The 21,302-nt window shown below is 39.1% G+C and overlaps 1 protein-coding gene across 13 annotated transcripts in view; it reads right to left on the bottom strand.

Moving 5' to 3' along the window:
- The window catches only part of LOC109090335 (autism susceptibility gene 2 protein homolog), a 292,074-nt gene that overhangs the window by 39,752 nt on the left and 231,020 nt on the right, over positions 1-21,302 (bottom strand). For all 13 annotated transcript variants that reach the window (XM_042753647.1, XM_042753662.1, XM_042753671.1 and 10 more), the window contains one exon: positions 1,267-1,315. In XM_042753647.1, the coding sequence (XP_042609581.1) occupies positions 1,267-1,315 (49 nt within the window). The remainder of the gene's footprint in view (positions 1-1,266; positions 1,316-21,302) is intronic.

Raw genomic sequence — 21,302 nt, 5'->3', positions numbered from 1 at the left:
GACACACATTAGCAAGATTTTAAGAAAGATGCAGTTTTACTCGCCATCAGCCGTAACACAGATTAGGGTGTATGTAATATCAGCAACAACAAGCTCCTCTGTTGGCATCAGAAGAGCTCAAACCATATGCTTTGATCTACTTTTAAACATGTCAGCTGTTGCACAAGACTTTTCCTACGGTTATGTCTGGAAGTCATCCACAGACCAGACATGCAAAAAAAGGACTTTAATTTGGACCCCGACAGCAGTCACAAGTTTTACTCTTCCTCTGAGCTCGACTTGTATCTTCTCACTTCCTCTTTTCTCCGTTTTCAGAGAGAGGGGTCAAAGGCTCTCCAAAGGATTCATGCCGAGCATCAGAAGTGTGGCATTAAACTACACAGCTCCTTTACACTGTGCAACAAACAGAATTTGTTTCACAACTTAGTTCCCCTTCAAAACATGGATGTGAACCAACTTAAAAAAAAAACTTCTAGGGCCAACTTTTACTACTACTGGAAACAGTAAAAAGTAGCTCAGATCCGCATTAAAAGCAAACTTCTACCAGCAGCCACTTGAAAACGAGTCAAAAATACAAAGAAACATCATCTCACCATTTTACAGCCTCATATAATCTTAACAGGCTTTTAGCAGGATTACAGTGCATCTGAGATTTGCTGTCTGGCATCGAGGTCTAGAGATGTAAACCCACCCACCCAAACTCAACAACCCCTTCTGATAAGTCTGACGGCCCTCGATTTGCTGCAACCATATTTAGAACTATGTACTTCCACACATGTGCAACCTAAAAAAACGTAGCATTTAAACCTGGAAAATATGGGTATCTCTTTGGCTCCCAAGGCCAAAAACCCTTTAACATTTAAGAAAAAAATTATAAAAAGAGAACAGCACCATTCCGACAAGAGGAATGTTACTCTTTTGGATGGAGTATGGCTCTGAAAATGAGCTCCTAGTGGCCTTTGGGAGCATATTGAATATTGTCAGGCTTTGGTGGGAAAACATTGACTTCAACACCAAAAACATAGCCTATCAGCCAAACTGCTGCCTGAACAAGAACAGAGCTACCTTGAATGAAAAATAAAGAAACAAGTGTTTAGTTGTGTGAGTTTTGCTACAGTATGTATATTGAACTGATAACCCTGGTCTTTCTTCATTTTCAAAACCAGTTTATGTTTACCAGTTCAATCCTGTCTAAAACATCCAATGCAGGAAAAATGACACGTGAAACACTTACATAGCACCCACAATATATATTCATGCTCTTACCTTTAGGTGCAGTAGGCGAGAACAGCTTCTCTGATCCTACATCCGATGCCTGCAAAACAGAAATGAAACACAATTAGACCATGTTCAAGTAAAGTTCCTTTTTTTAACTGTTCTTGTCCTCCCCTTTTTAGGGGGGGGGGAAAGAAAAAATAGGTAGGGATGTTTTTTGTGCCTAAATATGTATGTCAAAAAACAAAGAACAGAGAAGGAAGAAAAACTGGAGGAGAATGACGTAAAAAGCCAATAGACAAATAAAACACTGTGCAAATGTTTAAGTGGAGCCAAGCTGAGCAATTTTCCACATCCTTACACTTAATGATTTAATAAAAGAACACTGACGGATGGTGACATCACAAATCCTACCCGCAGATTAGAATAGGAAAAAGGTAATCTCCCTACAAAGTGACTTAAGTGCTATGTAGACTAAACATGAGTGTGCTTTTCCTTCCCCTCCATGTACCAGAGCGTGTAGTTTCTGGCAAGCAGCAAGAAAAAGAAAACACGCCATGCTCTAACAAAAACACACAGTCACTGACAGACAGGACGTGGGGCTCTTAACGAAGAGAAAGAACTCTTAAATTCTTCACACACTATACACAAGGGCGGTAAAGAATGCCGGCACACACATTCCAGCTTTTTCTTAGAATAAAACAGTCTATCAATACAAAACACATACTACGGATTTAACTTAGCAAGAGAAAGCAGGCAGTCATGTGTTTGAACCTGCTTATTCTGAGCTTCTTTTGGCATATGGTATATTATTATTTCTGTTCATATCCAGTAGTATATGCTAATAGACAAGCAAGAAGAAAAATAACATTGCTGTTAAAAAGATTAATTTGAGAATGTCACTGTTTCATTTTTAGGCATAGAACCTTCTGATTCTGCAGCATGTTTTGATAAAAAAAAATTTAATCTTGTGTAGACCAAGTTTCTAGCTCAATTTATAACTTGTTCTTTAAAATGTGTACTCAGTCTAATATGCAAAACCTCCTCTGAGACCAGACCCACGGCATGGCATAATTTCTGAGACCTCCGCTGACGTGAATCCTGGAGTACATCAATAAGGAGCTCTATTTAAGCCCCATAATTCACTATGTCAGGGGACTAATTTTTCAGCAAGCGGGATTTTTTACTACACAAGCTGCCTGTGTCTGAGCGCTGGAACACTTTAGCTCACACACCCGTAGGATTACATGAAAGAAAAGAGGTTCAGATGAAACTGGGCCCGTAGCATATGTTTAAGCCTCGGGTTTGGGCAAAGACTGATGTCAATGTTCGTTCGGCGTGTGCCTTTAATGTTGAAAAGAAACTTTCAATACAGTGATCCGGTTATGAAAGGTACTCTTATGAGAGCTTAAAACAAGAAAAGAACTGCCAGACCGTTAAAAAAAATGGTGGCTGCATTTCACTGTTTGTGTTTTTTGCCAGTGAGCTGTTCTTCCGAGCAGCCATTATACTGTGTCCCTACAGGCCAGAGGTCAAACAAAGGTCACCCATAACAAATTCTTTGCACTCTTACAACGCAGGGGGGGCCGAGAGGTGATTAAAGTACAGAGTGATCAAAATGAGCAGGAAAGGAGAAAGAGCGAGAGAGAAAAACAAAGCAAAGACCCTGCCTGCTGAAGGAAGCAGAGGGGCTATAACCATTTCAAAACGGAGGAAATTGAAGCCACATTGCTGGGAGCCAAACCACGTTGGCGGGGCCACAGGAGGCCTGACCCAAGAGGACGTGTGATACTGGATCTGGAGGCAGAGAGGCCAGGCCTCGGACTCTGAGATACCAAAACAGTCCTTAGTTCACTTCTCCCATTGCACTCATAAACTACAGGCTATGATGCAGCCTCCTCTGGAGCACGACCCGACTCTCACAGGAGCCACAGAGGAAAACAGAGAGATAGGGAGGAGGTAGGGAGGGAGTTAGAAAAATAAAAATGTCATGGGCATGTGTTGAGACCTGCTGCCTGCAGTTGTAAAGTGCCACTGGAAGAAAGAACTGGAAAGGGAAGACAGGGAGGGGAGGGCAGATTCATTGCACCAAAACGGTGCTAAGCCATAAAAATAAACAATCACAGCAGTCAGAGTTCAAACTACATCAAACATCTAAACGTTTTATACTGCTTCTTCTAATGCTCCGCAAGAAGACTGAATTTATAAGCTGGACAAAGCCAATGGAATAAAAGCAGTTGACATGAAATACTTTTGAGAAATTTTCTGCTGCGTGACACGCAACTGTTATAATTAAAAGAATAATTTGATTAAAGATCAAAATTAAAATGCAGGTGCAAAATGCAAAACATGGAAGGCTTTGGTGAGGAAAATTGCATGAAATTTCACCAATATTCAGATTTGACTGTAAATCAATATTTTACAAAAATAAAAACAGGTAAAACCAAGTCTATTATGCTCACCACGTCTGCAAAAATACAGAAATATTGCAAAAATTGTAACAATTTAAAATAACTATTTTCTAATACATTTATATTTATATACACACACACAAACAAACAAAGCTCAATACTGTATAAACAATTCCACTGAAACACATGATAGAACCACTTATATAACATAAGTCGACTGATCTGTTTCCTCCCCTGCTCCTCCTCCTCACACCCCGTGGGCTCAGTGCCAGGAGAGGGTGGCACAGCAGAGCCACTGGAGGCTTCAGAGAGGAAGGTGTGGCACTGCTGCGATGTCACGCTGCCATCAGCAGGCAGGCCGGCCAGATGGCATCAATTATCAGAGACAGAGAGAGAGAGAGAGAGTCAGCCTGGCCTGAAGAGGGCTGCCACACAGTCCTCTGATTAACCTGACAACAACAGAGTGACTTCTACAACAGATTTTAGTATGTGGATCATGCCTGTGTTTTATCATTGTCACAGCAAACTCCTCATTCTTCCTCTCTTCCATCAGCAATCATCCCTCACCCATCATCTTGCCTCAGTCTCTCTCTTTCTCTTTATGGCAGGATGTTGTCCAGAGCCTTACAAGCTTCGATTTTCTCACTGTTTATGTAACATCATGTTGAAGAGGGCCAGCTAAGGGCTGATAAACATATCAGTCATCACCCTCTTAAAACTGGCGAGTGCCACATCAACCTCTACATTTTGCTTGTTTGTTTGCTTTGAGTTTGAAACACGTGTGTTGATCTTGTACCCGATTGTTGATAAGATACTGTGGGTGTGTGTTATACAATATATTATGTGAACTTGTATAATGTATGTGGAGTGTGTTTGTGCACGTTTATTGTTAGGAAGCTTGTCTTCCATAGACATGAGACTTCATTTAAGTTATATTCCATTTAATTATCATATTTGTCTCAGATGATTCTCCTAAAATTACTAAGAAAATAAAGAATGAGATAATTGTTGACATACAGTAAGTGTACATAGCAATAAATGAGTAAACATTATAACATACATTAATATACATTATAAGTCAGAGATTTCAGTATGAAATTAAATTTCGAAAATTCAAAAATCATTAAATTACAAAAGTATGAAATAATATTTGTACAGCTCTATACTCTATTTCAGTATGCAAGTAGGTAAGATTATACATATAAACATAACTATAAATATATCTATAAATAGATCTATGAAATATTTTAAGTCCTAAATACTATTATAATAATATGAATATCCCAAAATAATAATATCCATACATTTATATATGTCCCAATATTATTGCTAATTCCTAATATTATTAATTATATTATTAAAATTATCAATGAATATTATTGATAATATTTGATCTCTTCCTCAAGGAGAGACGTCTATGGGAAATCTATGCCTGACCCAAGAAACATCTAAAACATCTAAACATCTAAAAAGCAAGTGACAGCAAATGTTCTCCTTTTAATTTTCGAAATCTCATTTCTCCATTTTCATTCCAAAGAGGACGTCAGGTGGTACACGTACCACATAGTTCCTCAGGATTGTGCATTTGCCTGCCCTTGCACACATGCAGTCATCCAGGCATACAAGTTCCTGCTAATGAAACTCCAAATTAATTATCTTCACTGTGTTTGTCCTTCTCTCTCCCATCTCGCTGCCTCCCTCTCTCTCTCCTCCTCTCGCTGTTCTGCTTAATGACCTCCTACATACTCGTTTATCATGAGCGCTGCTACATCTCTCCCCCTGCGCTCTCATCCTATCAGCCACGGTGCAGACCGCCTCCAGTCAGAACAGGTGTGTGTGAGAGTGATTACAGCTTTCTACCCTCTCCACTTCACAGGAGAGTGACACACACACACACAAACTCCCACACCAGTGCATTAGACATGCATTTGCACCTAAAGCATCATTAAGATGATAATGTATTCCACTGGGTGACCGTGCAAAATGCAGGCCTACCCACAAGTCTGTGCTGCTCGCCGTGAGCACCACATTCCACGTCAGCCGTGATTGGCTGAGGGTGAGGAACGATTCCTTCGTCGAACTCCCACTTGGCAACAACATGATGAGAACCTGAAGCGCAATCGCAGCACAGCTCCTGTGGTTTGCACATCTAAATCGCCTGCAGTTCCTGCGATCCCGTCTTCTCTGATCCTCTAATTCACCCCTTTCCTCGCAGTTACTCCATTTACATTTTTACCATCCTACTTGCTCTGATCTCTCTTCATTTATCTTTCTGTAGTAATCTTCCTTATCCAATGTCTTTCTTTCTTCCGTCTTTCTCGCTATAATTTAATCTCACTTTCACTCACACATTTTTCTACCTTTTTTTTTTTTTTTTTTTTTTTTTGCAATCGCTTCCCCCTGCTTTTGAGCATTCACAGGCTGTTAACATAACAGCCGGTTAGTGTGAAATACAAATTAGAATGCTATCCGGTGAGCGTAGGGTAGACTGAGATCACAGGGGAGGTAGAGAGAGAGAGAGAGAGAGAGAGAGAGAGGGGGAGGTAAGAGAGGGAGAGAGGGGGGGGGGGGGGAGAGCGAGAGAGAGAGAGAGGGAGGGAGGGTAAAGATGTGTGGCATAGTAACACTAAGGCCAAACAGCGATACAGGGTCACAAATCAGCTCAGTTGTGGTTGCCTCCAGGGCCTGACACATGGCCAGGAATAAACCCATTATGAGAAACAAAGTAAAAAGTAAATAAAGCAGTGTAGAAGAGGCTTCTTACACATACAGTAAGCTCTGTTCCAAAACCCAGTGAGCTGCCTAAAAAGGGCTTACCGATATGTTCCAAATATTGATGCAGTGCCAAAGTAGAACACAATGCAGAATGCAAAGTAGAGACCGACCAATATCGCTGCATGATCATAACAGTATTTTTATGTTTAAAATAAATAAATAAACAGAAAAAAATTTGCCTTTTGAGACAAAAACTATTAAACTACGATCTACGATCACAACAATAAATAATATGCATTATGATTATAATATTAATAAATACAAATAATGCATGAATTTTTAAAAAATATACTACTACTACTACCTATTATTAATATAATAATTATAATTTATGTTTTAAATGTCCAAATAACTATATGCATAAACTACTTATTATTATTCTGGCCTTCTGGAAAAAAAATATATATCACAAAAATTAAACCGATATTCATTTTGATTTACAGTTATAATAAGAACACTATTAGTATATTATTATTAAATTCAACAATGTCAAATATCTATCAAAATAATTCAATTGTACAAACTGACTATCCCAAGATCACTATTTCAGTTTCATATGTAGGCAGTAGACAAGTTCACTAGGTTTGGAGTTGTAGACTCTTAGATACACATCCCCAGAAAAAAATGATTTAATAACTTGGAGAGACATTCAATTAAACTGTATTTCAAAATCTATTTTAAAAATATTATCTCAAAACAGCTTTACAAGGATCGTGCCCTAAAACCTCCAGTGAGCAAACCAAGGGCAAATCCTGCTAAGGAGGTGAAGGTACAAACGGAGTAGCATAACATCCTGACCAGCTGGATAGTGAAGTAAGGCAAAATTAAATTCCAGTATAAATCAACTATTTGTGCCATGCCTGCTCTCTTGAAACCAGCGTTCCCAAGCTCCTGGGTGACAGACAGTCGCCACACAGGAACTGTCACGGGCTACAGGCTCTCACAGGCCTCCTCGTCTTTAATGTGAAAGCAGGGAAAGATAAAACGTGGCTTATCAGCTAAGGAATCAGAGCCTGTTCTTTAGTAGACACACTGCAGATACAGATCTTAGTCCAGGGATTCTTACTCCTGCCAACACGACTGGGATACGGAGAGTAGCAAAGAAAGATAGCGAGAAAAAGATAACGCGCTTCCTTTCTGGTTAACCAGACACTTCCATTAGATGGTTATGTGATTCAATCCTATGCGACTCTCATGTAGCCTAATACCTAAAACTCTACTGAAGCTGAGACACACCAAGAAACAAAACAATACAAATGAATTGATTCGCATTTAGCACATACCTACATGTTCATCGCTTAGTATTTAATTAACACATCTAAACATTTGTTCAATTTAACTATGGAAAAAACATGTTTTTATAACATGATTGATATTTTTCTCACATAGTATGAAAAGGTCATCCTACATAAATATATAGCTTTACATAAAATATATAGCTTCCTTGGCATAAAACAAGTTTGAAAACCCCTCACTTAGCTGACAAAACACTGACAACATGTCATTAGGGCCTTTCGCACCGCTTTAGTTCCAGAACTAAATGTACAGTACTAAAGTACTAGGATGATTTTGCGTGAACTATTTCTCAGTACCAGTTAAAGAGTTGCATTCACACTAAACAGTGTGTACTAGGAAGTGACATAAGCTGGTCGACAGCAACGTCATTTGTGCGCGGCGTTTAACAACGGAAATAAAGAAGAAAAATGTTAACAACAGGTGGATGGAGGGCGCTGAGATCCGAACTGTGTTTTTGTATCTCACAGGTTTCATAATAATGGACATGAAATGTCGACGTATACGTAAAGCGACTGAAAGAACAGAAAGGAGGACTAAGAATCTCCAACGACAACTGGCAGTGCTACATTTGCTACAAGTGCCTGCACTTCAGTGTCCGTCCATCTATCTCTGTTCTCCATACTTGCGAAATAAGTTGACAATGTTTACAGTACGTTTACACAGCATTTTAAATCCTGGCGTGTGAGGGCGTTTTCGTATGTGTTTGGCCAATATATGACTACTTACATCACGGGTAGTACCAGTAGCTGGTTAGACCCTGCTCCAGAGTAAGAGCTAATTTGGTTCTCAAAAAAGGAAGTCCAGTACTAAAATCGTACCCAGTTCCGGCGGTGCGAAAATGCCAAAAAGTGGGTAGTTCCACAAGTAGTTCTGGTACTATGAAAAGGTTCCTGCGGTGCGAAAGGCACTAGAATGGCATTTAATGAATAGGCTGTACTTCAGTCTCTCACAGTCTCATTTCCATTCATGTCAAATTAAGTATGACGTACTCTGACTAAAGTGTACGGTACAGACTACCAATTAAACGCATGCGATTCTTAAGGGACGGCTTGAAGCGCTATTCAGCGTCGCCTCTTGTTCACCTTGTTTCCTTCAATGAGAACAACTTCTGAGTCATTCACTACCTCGGGCAAGTACGAAGGAGAGCAAAGATGAGTTGCTTTTTCTTTGCAGATCTGCTTCGCTACAAGGGAAACCCATCTAGACACATTGAATAATTCATAAATAAAACAGGGTTTGTGCCCATTGCTGGGTCTTCATCTGCAGTAGGTAGAAGAAAGAAAAGGATGTTGAGGATTGTTCAGGTCCTGTTAGACAGGGAGCACGGCAGTCTTACTACGTGATACAACACGGCCTGTTCTGATGCCTTTTATGAGAGGAAAAAATGCAAAGCAAGGCACCCTGTTTTCATCCAACCACGAAGCCATGTGAATTTTACATGAATCTTCTCCTTGTAATGCAAACACACATTCGGCCAAAATAAGCAGGCATCCTAACCTGAAGCGTGCATTCAGATCCTAAAAACTCAGTGTGGCACATTGCACTCCTGTACGTGAGAGCTCTTGCTGAGCAGGATGCGCACGGTGGCCTTTGCACCACAGATCCTCTTGACTTCTGACCTTTCAGGTGCTGTGCTCACTCACACTGCCTGAACTGGAACTGCCTGAAATCAAAGCAGTTGCAGAATCCTGTAAGTACATCAAAGCAGACTTCCAGGATTCATGTGGGCACTACAGAAAAGTTGTAGGTGAAAGGAAAGGAAATGAAAAGAGGAAGGCAGGAGAGGCAGAAACTGACAGTGTCAACGGCTAATCCCCCACAACCCCTCGCTGCACAAACAGACACGGAATGTACTATATAAAGGAAGCTCACAGTTGAGCCAGGCTCCTGTTGGGATGGGACGCGCCACATTAAGTGGAATTTACTTTTAAAGCGGACACCCCTGCTCATGTTACTGTGCACTGTAATGCTATCCCTGTGCCTCGGCCTCTCGGCAGGTCTCTGCTTGTGCCTTTAAATTCACCTTAGCACCTCCCCTGTCCTTAAAATAGAGGGAAGAGAAGGATGAGGGATACAAGGGACACAGGAACCTGGTTTCATCCACTTCTCATCGACCTCAAAGGGATAGACCATCCAAAACTGATTTTTTTTTCTCATCATCTACACACCTTCATGTCGTTTCAAATGCACATGTACAGTGACAACTGAACTACAACAAATTTTGTTTTGTATTGGTTGTATCCACAACTATGCCTTGTGAAGAACCTGGTGACCCTTTCAGTGTCCATGTTTGGTCCTACAGCATTCGATCCCACCAACAGGATTTATTTGGAGCTCTTTATCACCTAACTGATCTCTTCATTCACTGCTAGGAAACCTGACTAGCGGACACAGTTCAGGCATGCTTGATTGCCATTTTATGGAGGGAAGTTTAGGAAGGCTTGCGGCAGCTGCCCCAGGCATGTCACATTTATCTAATGCCAAACACGGCACATTGTGCAGGGCTTTTTTTGTAACCCCCGGCCCCAGATGTGCATCGTATGGCGTCATAAATAAACACCCAAGAAATTTCCTTTGACGAGCGCTAGCCACGCAAACCCAGTGAGCTACACGAATTCTGACAAAGCGCTACACCCTGTCCGTTTATCATCAAGTCGACAACTGCTCTAACCTTGTGAGAGAGATTATGGCTCTGGCTTTCACACTTACCGTTTAAACCTCACCCCTTCACATACCAGCAATTGAGTCAACCTTGTGACAAAAGGCCCCTGATGGGGTTTTCTATTACATTCAATGTAATGTTAGAGGCGAAGAGAGGGGATAATGATCCCAGACATGTAAAGAATTGAATTATTTTGTCAGACAGCACTGTGTTTACAACAAAAGTGCATCCAAATTGCAGAAAGTCAAAGTTTTTAGCTCCACTATACGCTAAAGTCAGCTAAGGTCAACTGACAGCAATTTGGGAATAACAATTACGTACTTTATAAAGCGCTGTGTACATATTTGTTCATGTTGTTACAGCCTTTTGTACTCAGTAAATACCTGGTAATTAGAGGGTTGTACAATGAAGTGTAATCTACACAGGCTAACGCACACACTGTGTAAACCAGCTGAACAACACACCAGGGCCTCCAACTGCAAAAAGGAAAAAAAAAAAAAGATCTTATTTCAACAAACACCCTTATTAGCTTTGAGATATTTTGTAAGGACTTCATTGAACAAACACTGATCTCAGCTGGAACGAACACTGCCAATTAGCACCTGTACATTGTAAAAATTTCTGGAAAAATGCAATAAAGGTTTCGGAAAGAGCGGGCTGACGAGGGCGTGTGTGGGCGAGGTTGAATTACAAGAGACCCGGCGGAAGAAAATTAAAAGTTGCTTCAGATGCCAAGAAAACAATACGCAAAATTGTTCACTTTGGATTAAAATATAATGAAGCAAGTAAATGCATCTTTGTCTGACATGCTACACTTTCAATTATTCATGTGGAGAGAGGAAAACAACAACTGGCAAACAGATTCCCTAGGGTATTCAGCCCATATACTAGGAAGCACATCATGGCAAGGATGAATTTCTCTCTCTCTGCTTGTTAAAAGCTTTAATAGTCCTTGCGAGGCTCACAGCACCATCTCTCTCTGCTAGGAATGCATCAATATTACATTTCTGGTGGATACCAATGAGACGATTAATTTCACGATATGGCTGATAAATAGCCAGACTTAAAATTCTATAGTATTTTGTGTACTTGAAATAAAATTAAAAACAAAACACTAAAAACTAAAATCAGTCATTTTAAAAATTTTAAATGCAACAAGCGAACTTAGGCATCACAATATTAATGTACCGTATGAAAAATGACATGCATTTTTTGATTTATTAAAGATTACAGTATAGATAGATACATGAATAGAAAGTTTAAAGGAACAGCATTTATTTGAAATTTTGTAACATTATAAAAGTCTTTGCTGTCATTTTTAAATAATTTATTGTGTCCTTGCTGAATTAATGTATTAATTAAATAAACTGTACTGACCATTCGGTCAGTTGATTTCATATTGGGGAAAAAAAAGCGAGGTTAAACAGCTAATTACAGAGGCCTGTGATGGAATAAGCACAAACCATATCTGGTCAATAAACAAACCATCCGGCATCATGACAATACTGGAATAGAATTTTAAAAGCAGATAAGTGCTTCTATACAAATGCCATTTCCCTTTATCTGTTGTGCTTATATCACTAGCGTATAAATCTCATGTTGCAAACTTCCAAGGCCTTGGAAACCCACCTTAGCTCTAATGCGAGATTAGCATTGGTGATGCTAACATTTCTGACAGGGAAAAACCCTTTCCTTTCATTTGTCACTGGGATTATCCTTTAAGACTCAATCGACACCGTGTGAATCTATGAGAAATCGGATTGGTGAGTTGTTTAGACATAGTCCTGTTTGCATATCATGTCTGCGGACATAGAGGAATTCCACTCAACATCCTTCTGGGATTGGCGGCAAATAGCAAGGAGATAAAAGGCGGATAATCCTGGAATGCCAGAATCCCTTAACCCATCATCCTGGACCCAACCGCGAGGCATCACTGAGAGAAAAACCCTTCTGCAAGCAGAGATTCAGTGGCTAGGAGCGGCTCCCCCTGACTCCAGAGTCCCCACTCTATCCTCACACTGCTTAAAAGCTTTACTGCGAGAAAGAAGGGGATTTAACTAAGTGGTAAATGTGGTGAAAAGCAGGGCGGGAGCAGGTCAGGGTGGGGGGTGTACAGTATGTTTCCCTACTGAGCAACAAACTACTCTACAATAAAGCCTCCTGAAGTGCAAACCTCACCTCATATAAAGACCTGGTTCATTTGAAGCTCCAATAAATGAAAGGCAGTAACAGAAGTCTTGAGATTTATGTGACGTGTTTTAAAAAAAGAACTGTAAAAGAGATCAAGCAGTCTGAATTTTAGGTTTTCATGTGCCTTTTCCTTGCATTATATAGTTCTTGGCCTGTACCATACCTGTAAATTCTCTGCAGGATATGTATTAGGCTATATCTCAAACCATGACATGAAAAAGGCAAAAACAGACAAAAAAGAAAAAAAATCTTATATTGATGGAACTATATTTAAAGACCAGTGGCTGGTTGCAAAAATACTTAGGCTAATCTTATAAATTAGTAAACTGGTCATAACTTTTGGTTATTATTATTATATTTTCGAAGTTGTAATTAAAAAAAAAAACATTTCAGTCTCTCTACTTTAAAATTTTATGTTTAATTCAATGCGTTACTTGGCATTACTTTGTAGTTATTTGTGAAATTTACTAGCAATTTCTATGTCAATATTGTTCCATATTTTTCAATGCATTCTGAATTCAATTCAAGACCCCGGAACACGCTGCAGACCACCTACATTCTCACTCACAAGCAGCACTCACATTTTCTTAAAAATCAATTTTAACTGTTAAATGCAGTACCTAAGAACAATGCAGTCACATAAATGTGAAACACATCCAAAAACCAAACAATAAAACAACAGCCATGCTCCTACAATCTGTGACCAATGGCAAACTATCATCACCTCAGGCTTGGCCCTTTCCCTCAGTTATGCTATATTAACAGGTGGCGTGTTCCTCATAGCAAACACATGCACCTTGAATGCCGGCCAGCCACATCAAAACCCACCCAGACCCAGGCCTTGAACCCGCCCACCTGGAGGCCGTATATCACCCGGCCAGCGGTGTGCTGAGGAAATCTCACTAGATCAAACGAATACCAGGAAGAGGGCAACTGACAGAAATACTCGAGGAATCACCTCTCTCTCTCACTCTTTCCTATCCCTCAGCTGATGGTGAACAGGCACCTTGTGAGTTATGACCGAAAGCTCCCTGCGGGTAATCAGAGCATAACAGAAGTTCACCCTGTGGAGTCGGACTGAACGGGGCCCAAGTATATTCTGTGTACATTGGTGTGTGGCACCTGCCAGAGCCCTTCAAACCCTCAATACAACGCAGCAGGCAAATCAGAGGTGTCCTTTTGCTTCCGACACCTCTCCGTCTTTGTCAGCTTTCCCTTCCTATTATAGCTAGCTGTCACTTGTCGGATTATTACTGCTGCACTCTGCACCCGGAGTACGAAGAGGGGGTGGACAGAAATGTCTATCTCGTCTCTTAATGTCAGCACTCCCTCGCTGAAATTTAACAAGATAACCCTGCGGAGAGCAGCACAGGAAGTATGAGACCGAGCAGAATGACAAACGTGCATTTGTGCGCACAACTGAAAGTTGAGTTTTTCATTAGTAATCTATCTAGAATTCATCTTCTCAATGTTTTGCTTATCTAATGGAACAATCAAAAAAGCACTCTAGTACAGGTCATCTAATTCAATAAAGCTTCAACTGAAAACTTCTTCCATGTGGCTTTGGAATTCTGCACAGAGCTCCGGATGTCATGTTGAAAGAACACGCGTGGAAGCGTGAAGCAAAATCTGACAGTTCTGACAACATTCCACCCATAAGAGAAGCATTGGTTTTGATTGGTTTACAGTGAAAAATCCTAACAAGACCTCATGCAACATTTACAGTACTGTTTAATTCACCAATGATTGTTGCACATGTGTGTAGGAACATTTTTCTCACATGCACACACTTCCCATATCCAGATGTTGGGCATCGGTACCCAAGAAAAACAGAATGGATAAACACAGGGAGCTCGAAAATGAAAACAGTAAACATTAAATATAATCAAAAAGAAACAGAAACATGAACAGGCCAATGGTGTTTTCACATATAATTTGTTTTTGTGGGCGCAAGACCAGAAATTTGCCAAGACAAGCTAGATGACAGGGCACTGAAATTACATGAAGTAATTCCAAAGCCGTGCCAACAGTCTCACAGTTCCGAGGAGCTGCTAAACTCTTCAGATCGCATGAGGCTGTGAGTTGGGGATTTCAACAATCTACCTTCTCAACCCCTTAAGGCGCAATACAACGAAATTATATTTATAGCTAACAAAATACATATGTTCTTCAAACTTATGTTGAGTTACTCTAAACAGTACATGGTATCAATTTCTTAATATAGTTTTATTCTGTACAGTCTTAAAAATATAAGTTTTTGATGCAAAAAAGATCTATTTCTTCTCTAGTTCTCCCAAAAACCAGAAACCAGAATACTGATCTGCACAATCCAATATAACTTCAAAAATTCTAAAGATTCATAGAGACAACTTAAAAACACAATGAAAAGGTCAAATATGGTAGAAAAATTTCTCAGCAGGGTAGAAACACACACACACACACACACACACTCTTGATTTGCTAGAAATCCATCAATATTGTTTTTATGACACTATCAACACTAATTATTTTTGTTTCTATTTAAAGTACTGGAAAATCAGTACAAAACTAATACAGCATTGCATAATAGCAACACATTAAAATACATTAAGTACAACTAAAATATTACAATAATTAAAACATTATAACATTACCTGTAAACAATGGCATTGTTGGGTGTTATTTTTAAAGACTTACCAGATGGCGCCATTTATCTGTAAATTCAATATTCAAGAATAGATCAAGCATGAAGAGAGAAAAAAGTCGCTCTCAATGACTTTCTATAATTGTATTCATTTCCATGCATAAAATTCCCTGATATTTCCTGGTTTTGAATCACTGTGAGATGCACTAAAGGACCTTTATTTTCAAGAGTGTATTATCTACAATGTAGTTGGCTACCAAACTTCCTGAAGTAAAATTTATAGGCAGCAACACCTATTACGCAAATAGCTTGCAGCTTTCCGAGCCAAGCTTTACCGCACACAGAGCTTGGCGGACGTCATATACTACAGAGTGTGGTTTGAGCACCTATCTAAACAGTGGTAGTCTAACTATCCCTGCACAGGCCACTGTTTGCACAGGCTCTCTCTCAGCTCTCTGATGTTGCCACAGTGCTAAACTGCACAGCTGTTGTGCAATCTGTGGCGGTGTTAATTACCCTAATGTGAACGGCAGCTTGTCAGCCCCACACTAACAAAGAGGCCTTATGGTTTTAATGTTGGCCATCTTTCGTTCGCCCTCCCCTTCTGCTTTTCGCTTTCTCTTTGCCCTTTCACAATCTTCAAACTTCTCTTCTTTCCCTCTCTTCTGTCTTCATATTCATTCATCTCCCATTTCTTACTCTCCTTGCCCTGGCAGACCACCCGCCGAATATTCTACACATCCTAGGTAGGAAGAAAAAGAAGAAGAAAAAAAAAACATCTAATGAAACCTCCCCTTGCAAATCTGCTTAGTAAGGAGAGAGAGCGGCTAAGGGACCAGATTAAACAAGGATTTAATCCAGTGCCAGTGAAAGGGCTTAAAAGGAAATATGAGAGCAGTGAATGGTAGAACGCAGATGCCCTGAAAAGAAGGGAAGTTGGTTAATCTGAAACAATCACTGCACATCTGACTTAGCATCTGTAAAAGCCACAGAGACCTCCAGCTAAGAGAGTGCCATTTTTCACAAAAGGTCCTGGAACACTTTCATGTAAAGGACTTAGTTTCAGTCTACTTTATCAGCTACATTTAAAACAGAATAGCCTTAGATATAAAAATAGCAAAATGCAGTTCAGTTGTTTGCTTAGGATCTAAAAGTCACAAACACCAAAACCTTAATTACTTAATTTTTTTTTCCATTTTAATAATCTAAAGAATTATTTTTCATTATATAGAACCATTTGTCCAATGGAAAGGTCCCATCGATGCTAAAGGTTCTTCCTGGAACCATCAAAACCAATACAAATCTTTTAGTTTTAAGAGTTTTAAGTAGCTCCAGCAATTAATATCTCACAGAGTAACTGTGAATTTAGACCTCTTGGCACATCTCTCAGGTTGCGTGCACTGTTACACTTCAGTCTATTTCCTCTATTATTAGAGAGAAAGAACAGCTGGTAAATAGCATGTCTGGGTTGTGAGCTTCCATAATTTCCCACATCACACAAGGCACATTTAATTATGAGCTATAAAGGTGACAAAAGACACACAAGTGCCTGACCGGAAAGCACAGCACTGAGGAATGCAGGAAAAGGCCACATTTGGGACAAATAAAAACTTCATTTGTTCTACAATCAGTCTACATCTCAGCCTGCAAAAAGACCCACCTTCACATTCACATGGACCAACCTACACTCAACAAACACTCCAGATGAAACACACTGAAGGTAGAGAATGAGACACCCTGCACAAAAGAGACAGGACGCCTTTGGTGTGCCATTCTATTATTGCACAAAAAAGCAAGGCTCTGTGCACCCGTACACAATGGCTAATTGGAACGGGATCACACAAGATTAAAGAGCGAGGTCTCGGAATTATTCATCCGCCTGCCTCCGTGTTTGAAGTGTAGTGGCTGTGGTTAATCTGCAAGGCTTTGACAAAACAACAGCAGCAGCACATCCGGTCAGTGTGACCCAAGCAGAGAGGATAACTCTCTGACATCCAGATTTAGCGTCTCTGTGGAAGAGAAACACAGTGTGCCGTGTGCACCGGGCCCTGTTCAGCTGCATCCGCTGTGTGCAACCAGCTTGAAATCCAGCTCACCCAGCCAGTGAGTCACTGACCTATGACTTCAGCAATACCTGGAGGTATTTAAAAGGCCTTGGCATGTTGCTGTTGTGTGCTTGGGCACAAGTGTGTGTGAGCGTTTGACATTTAGCAGAAAAAATTACAGGAGGGAAAAAAAAGAGGATGGGACATTACAAAGCTTAAGGGGCTTTACCAAGAGTTAAGTGATAAGATGTGGGGTGGGGGGAGACAAAAAAGGTGAAATATTGGCAATATTTTTATGACAGTCCATTGTCTGGCGATCTCAAAACTGCATTTTACACATAGGAAAGGTGACATTCTATAAAAAATAAATAAATTAAAAAAATATAGCCTTACAGAAAAATCACCTATTATTAGAGAAAAATAAGCAAATAATAAAATAAAAAAATAAATAAAATAAAATAATTTATAAAGCAATTATTTCACCAATTTGAACAAGCTGGATATAAAAATATTGCAAAATAAATTGTGTTTGCCTGGCTTTTAAAGTCACAACAAACAGCAAAATCTTAGCAAAACAAGTTAAATGTTTTTTTTATTACTAAGCAATTTCAAGTGGGTCTTTTAAAGTCCGCTTAGTCAAAATGATAACAGAAATAATGCTATATTTCTAGAGAAATAGTATAATATAATAATAAAAAGGCAAAAAACAAACAAACAAGTATTTCATATCCTTATCGGAATAATACATTATCAAAATTCAGGATCGTTTATCTAATATGATAGCTAATGTACACAGTAACACCCTTGATAACATTAACATTCAAGAAAGAAAAAAAACTCCCTTATCACCAACATTAATGAATCCACTTTACAGTCGAATAAATCAAGTCACTATGGAGATTATGCACAAACACACATTTCCCTTTCCTGCTCTGCGCTTGTCTACCTTTATCACGTCTTACTCTTACAAAACTCCATTTATTTCTCCACGGACTAAGAGGACTCAAGATGTTAGCTTCGTGCCGGAAGGTCTGTCATATCAGTCTAGGCTGTGATCTGCCTCGACTCTTATATTACAAATAGCTAGCAGATTTTTCCTCACCCTCTTATCAGGACTGCCGAGCCAGGCCTCCGCCATATCAGCTCTCCGCGCCTGATAAGTGGAGGGTTTGAAGATACGAACGAGGGAGCGTTTGCAAGCTAATTCCAGAGCTGCATCTGCACAAGTTGAAAGATTAGCCTCTGGCCACATGAAAAAAAAAATGAAGAATTATACATTTGACTTATCAGAGAGGGAGAGGAAGGTGAAGGTGAATGGGCGCCCTTTTAACACTCACCATAATTCTGCTTCACTTACTGCTATTTCATATCGCAAATAGTCTATGAATGTCTTGCTACATGGTGTAATGAAAGTAGAAATCAGAGTATAAATCAACATATTCACTCATCAACCACCAAGGTAACATATGTGCTCTTACCCAAGTGAATTCTGGGACCTCACAGCCACCTGACCCAGTCTCAAAAATCCCTGACAGTTCAGAGAGGAGGAACTCTCATGTGAATTAGGTACAGTAGTCTGTATCCACTTCTATTTTCTGAGCGAAAAAGCTGTAAATCATAAAGCTGAGCAATGCGCCAATCAATTTGCTGCTTTAACCGCATTCATAAAATATTATGTAACGTGAGTAACATATAATTATCATATATCAACACATGAAGCACCCGTAATGTAAAATGATGCAGTGCGAACCATAAACATGATTTGTGAAGGTGGTGACGAGTATCTTAAAATGGTCTCAATGCAAATCCTTTATGCAAATCTAATTCAAAGTGCTAATACAGACAGACAACAAACCACCCCAATCTCTGATCTATGTTCTACCCTGCCTGAGGCAGGCTGTTTACATCACCGTATGCAAGTCAGTGATGTTACACGCATTCTCTTAACTTGAATTAAGCTAAAATTCAAGCTCTTTCATATTTGGTTCTGTGTACAAAATTCCTATCCAGATATGTAGCCAGCTACAACAATTGGTATAGGTATTTTTGACATTAAAATGGCAGGCTTAGGAAGCACAAACACTCGAGGCGCAGCTTATATGCAAAGGATTTGTTGGTAACCTTGAACAGCTGATTAGGTAGAGTCTAAATATCCTATGTAATATGAAATGAATGTAACTCAATATACAATGTCAGAGCTTCACAAATGTACACCATATGTGTAATAAACAGAAAGAAAGAATGGGTCAGTGACAAAAAAATGAGAATATTAAAAGTAGATGAAAAGTCAATGTCATCTTTGTATTGTGTATTCATAAATTAAACATTTATACCATTTTCAAAAGAAATACTGACTTAATGGCTATAAAAATCAAGTGGTGTAACGAAATAAAAACTACTGAAGTACTCAGTGTACACAACTTAACTTAAGCAATGCTTTCAACATTAAGGTATTTTGTTTTTATTTATTGGAAATAATAATTCAATTTCATTACTTAAAAACAACGTAATTTCTTACATTAGTGAGTTAGTCTATTTGACCTGAACAAAATGCTCTTCACACAAAGCTCAAATGTGATATTTTCATTAAACTCAATGACCTTGAAACACAATTGTCAGGGTTTAAGGGGTCAATTATCATTTTACAATTTTCTTGTCATATGACAACAAAATGGCTTCCTGCAGGTTGGTAATACCATATAATGATTTGGCAAACCAAAATTTGTAAATATTAATATTGCAATTCAATAAAACTGCCTATTCTTCTTCTTTATATAATTATTTTTAAGAAATAACAATAAAAGATTATGCCAAACTAAGTTTTTTCAGACTTTTTTTTAATAATAATAAAAATATTCTCAGATGGTTACACCACTTAGACATTTTTACAAACACACACACAGACAAAAACCTAAATATGGCAAAAATAATATTAATTCAGAAATTGAAAACGTATATGATATCATAAAATTTGTATAAATGTCGTTTTAATGTTTTAAATTTGAAAGTATTAATTATTTAAAAATGTAAAAATGAAATAGATATAGACAAAAATAAGCATCACGTCACTGACCCATATGCAAAGCAACAAATTAAGTAAAGAAAAAAATAATCTCGATACAAAAAGCCAGACCCTGACAAACGTGAAAGAAAGATTTCAGATGTTCAAATGCTTATCATTTGGTGCTGAATAAAAACACAACAAAGTGCATACACATACAAAAAATGGCATTAAACCGAATAAAACACAATGACTTCAGGTAATAAACTGCTTGTGATACCAGTGCGTGAGGAAAAAACACCACTCTCTAGAACAAAACCTGAACCTCTGTTAGATTCAAGTAAAACCTTTTTCAAGAGACTTCAGACACTAACAGTGAGGTTTTCATTTGTCCCCCCCTCGATTGTTATTAAAAAAGCATTTAAAAAAGACTGTTTATCAAATTATTGCCCACAAAACATAAGTTTTGGTTTCAGAAGCATTCAAGACGCATTCATTAAACATCTTACCGAATTCTATATTAGATTCGCTTCCATCAGGGAAAAATACTCGAACCGATTTTGCGAAAGGTGCCAAAAACAATGCAATTCCGTTACATCCAGTATATGCCTTATGTAAGCTAAGGCAGATTTCTTTCTCCGAGCTCCCGCAGATCTCTACCGGCTGAAGGCGGACAAGAATTACGAACCTGTCCCAACAATAAATCTTCAGAGGAACGTTTTTAACGACTGCGGTGGCGAAAGCTGTCAGAAGCGGAGGATATTTTCAAACGACAGATCAGACAGACTGATATCTGTCCAGCAATGAGTCATACATTCCTCACTCAGGTGAAAAGAATCAGGTTTTTAGTCAAGGGAAGGTGAAGGCGACAGATATGAATCCCAAGTCGTGTAAGCTCCTATGACAGATCATTAACAATAGATTCCCAGCAGAAGTACCGCTCGATTTCACAGGCAAAAACACCGCGGAACAACATTCCATGGATCTGAGCACTTGATAATCTCGTTTATATCGATGAACTGAGCGAATCCGTTCGTTTTCGACGTATCTGGAAGGTTTTAAAAGTCTCCACACGAATTGAGCG

The sequence above is a fragment of the Cyprinus carpio genome, chromosome A5 (assembly GCF_018340385.1).
Source record: "Cyprinus carpio isolate SPL01 chromosome A5, ASM1834038v1, whole genome shotgun sequence".
Classification (NCBI taxonomy): Eukaryota; Metazoa; Chordata; class Actinopteri; order Cypriniformes; family Cyprinidae; genus Cyprinus; species Cyprinus carpio.
Note: the sequence above shows the minus strand (reverse complement) of the source record. Positions and strands in the feature narration are given on the sequence as shown.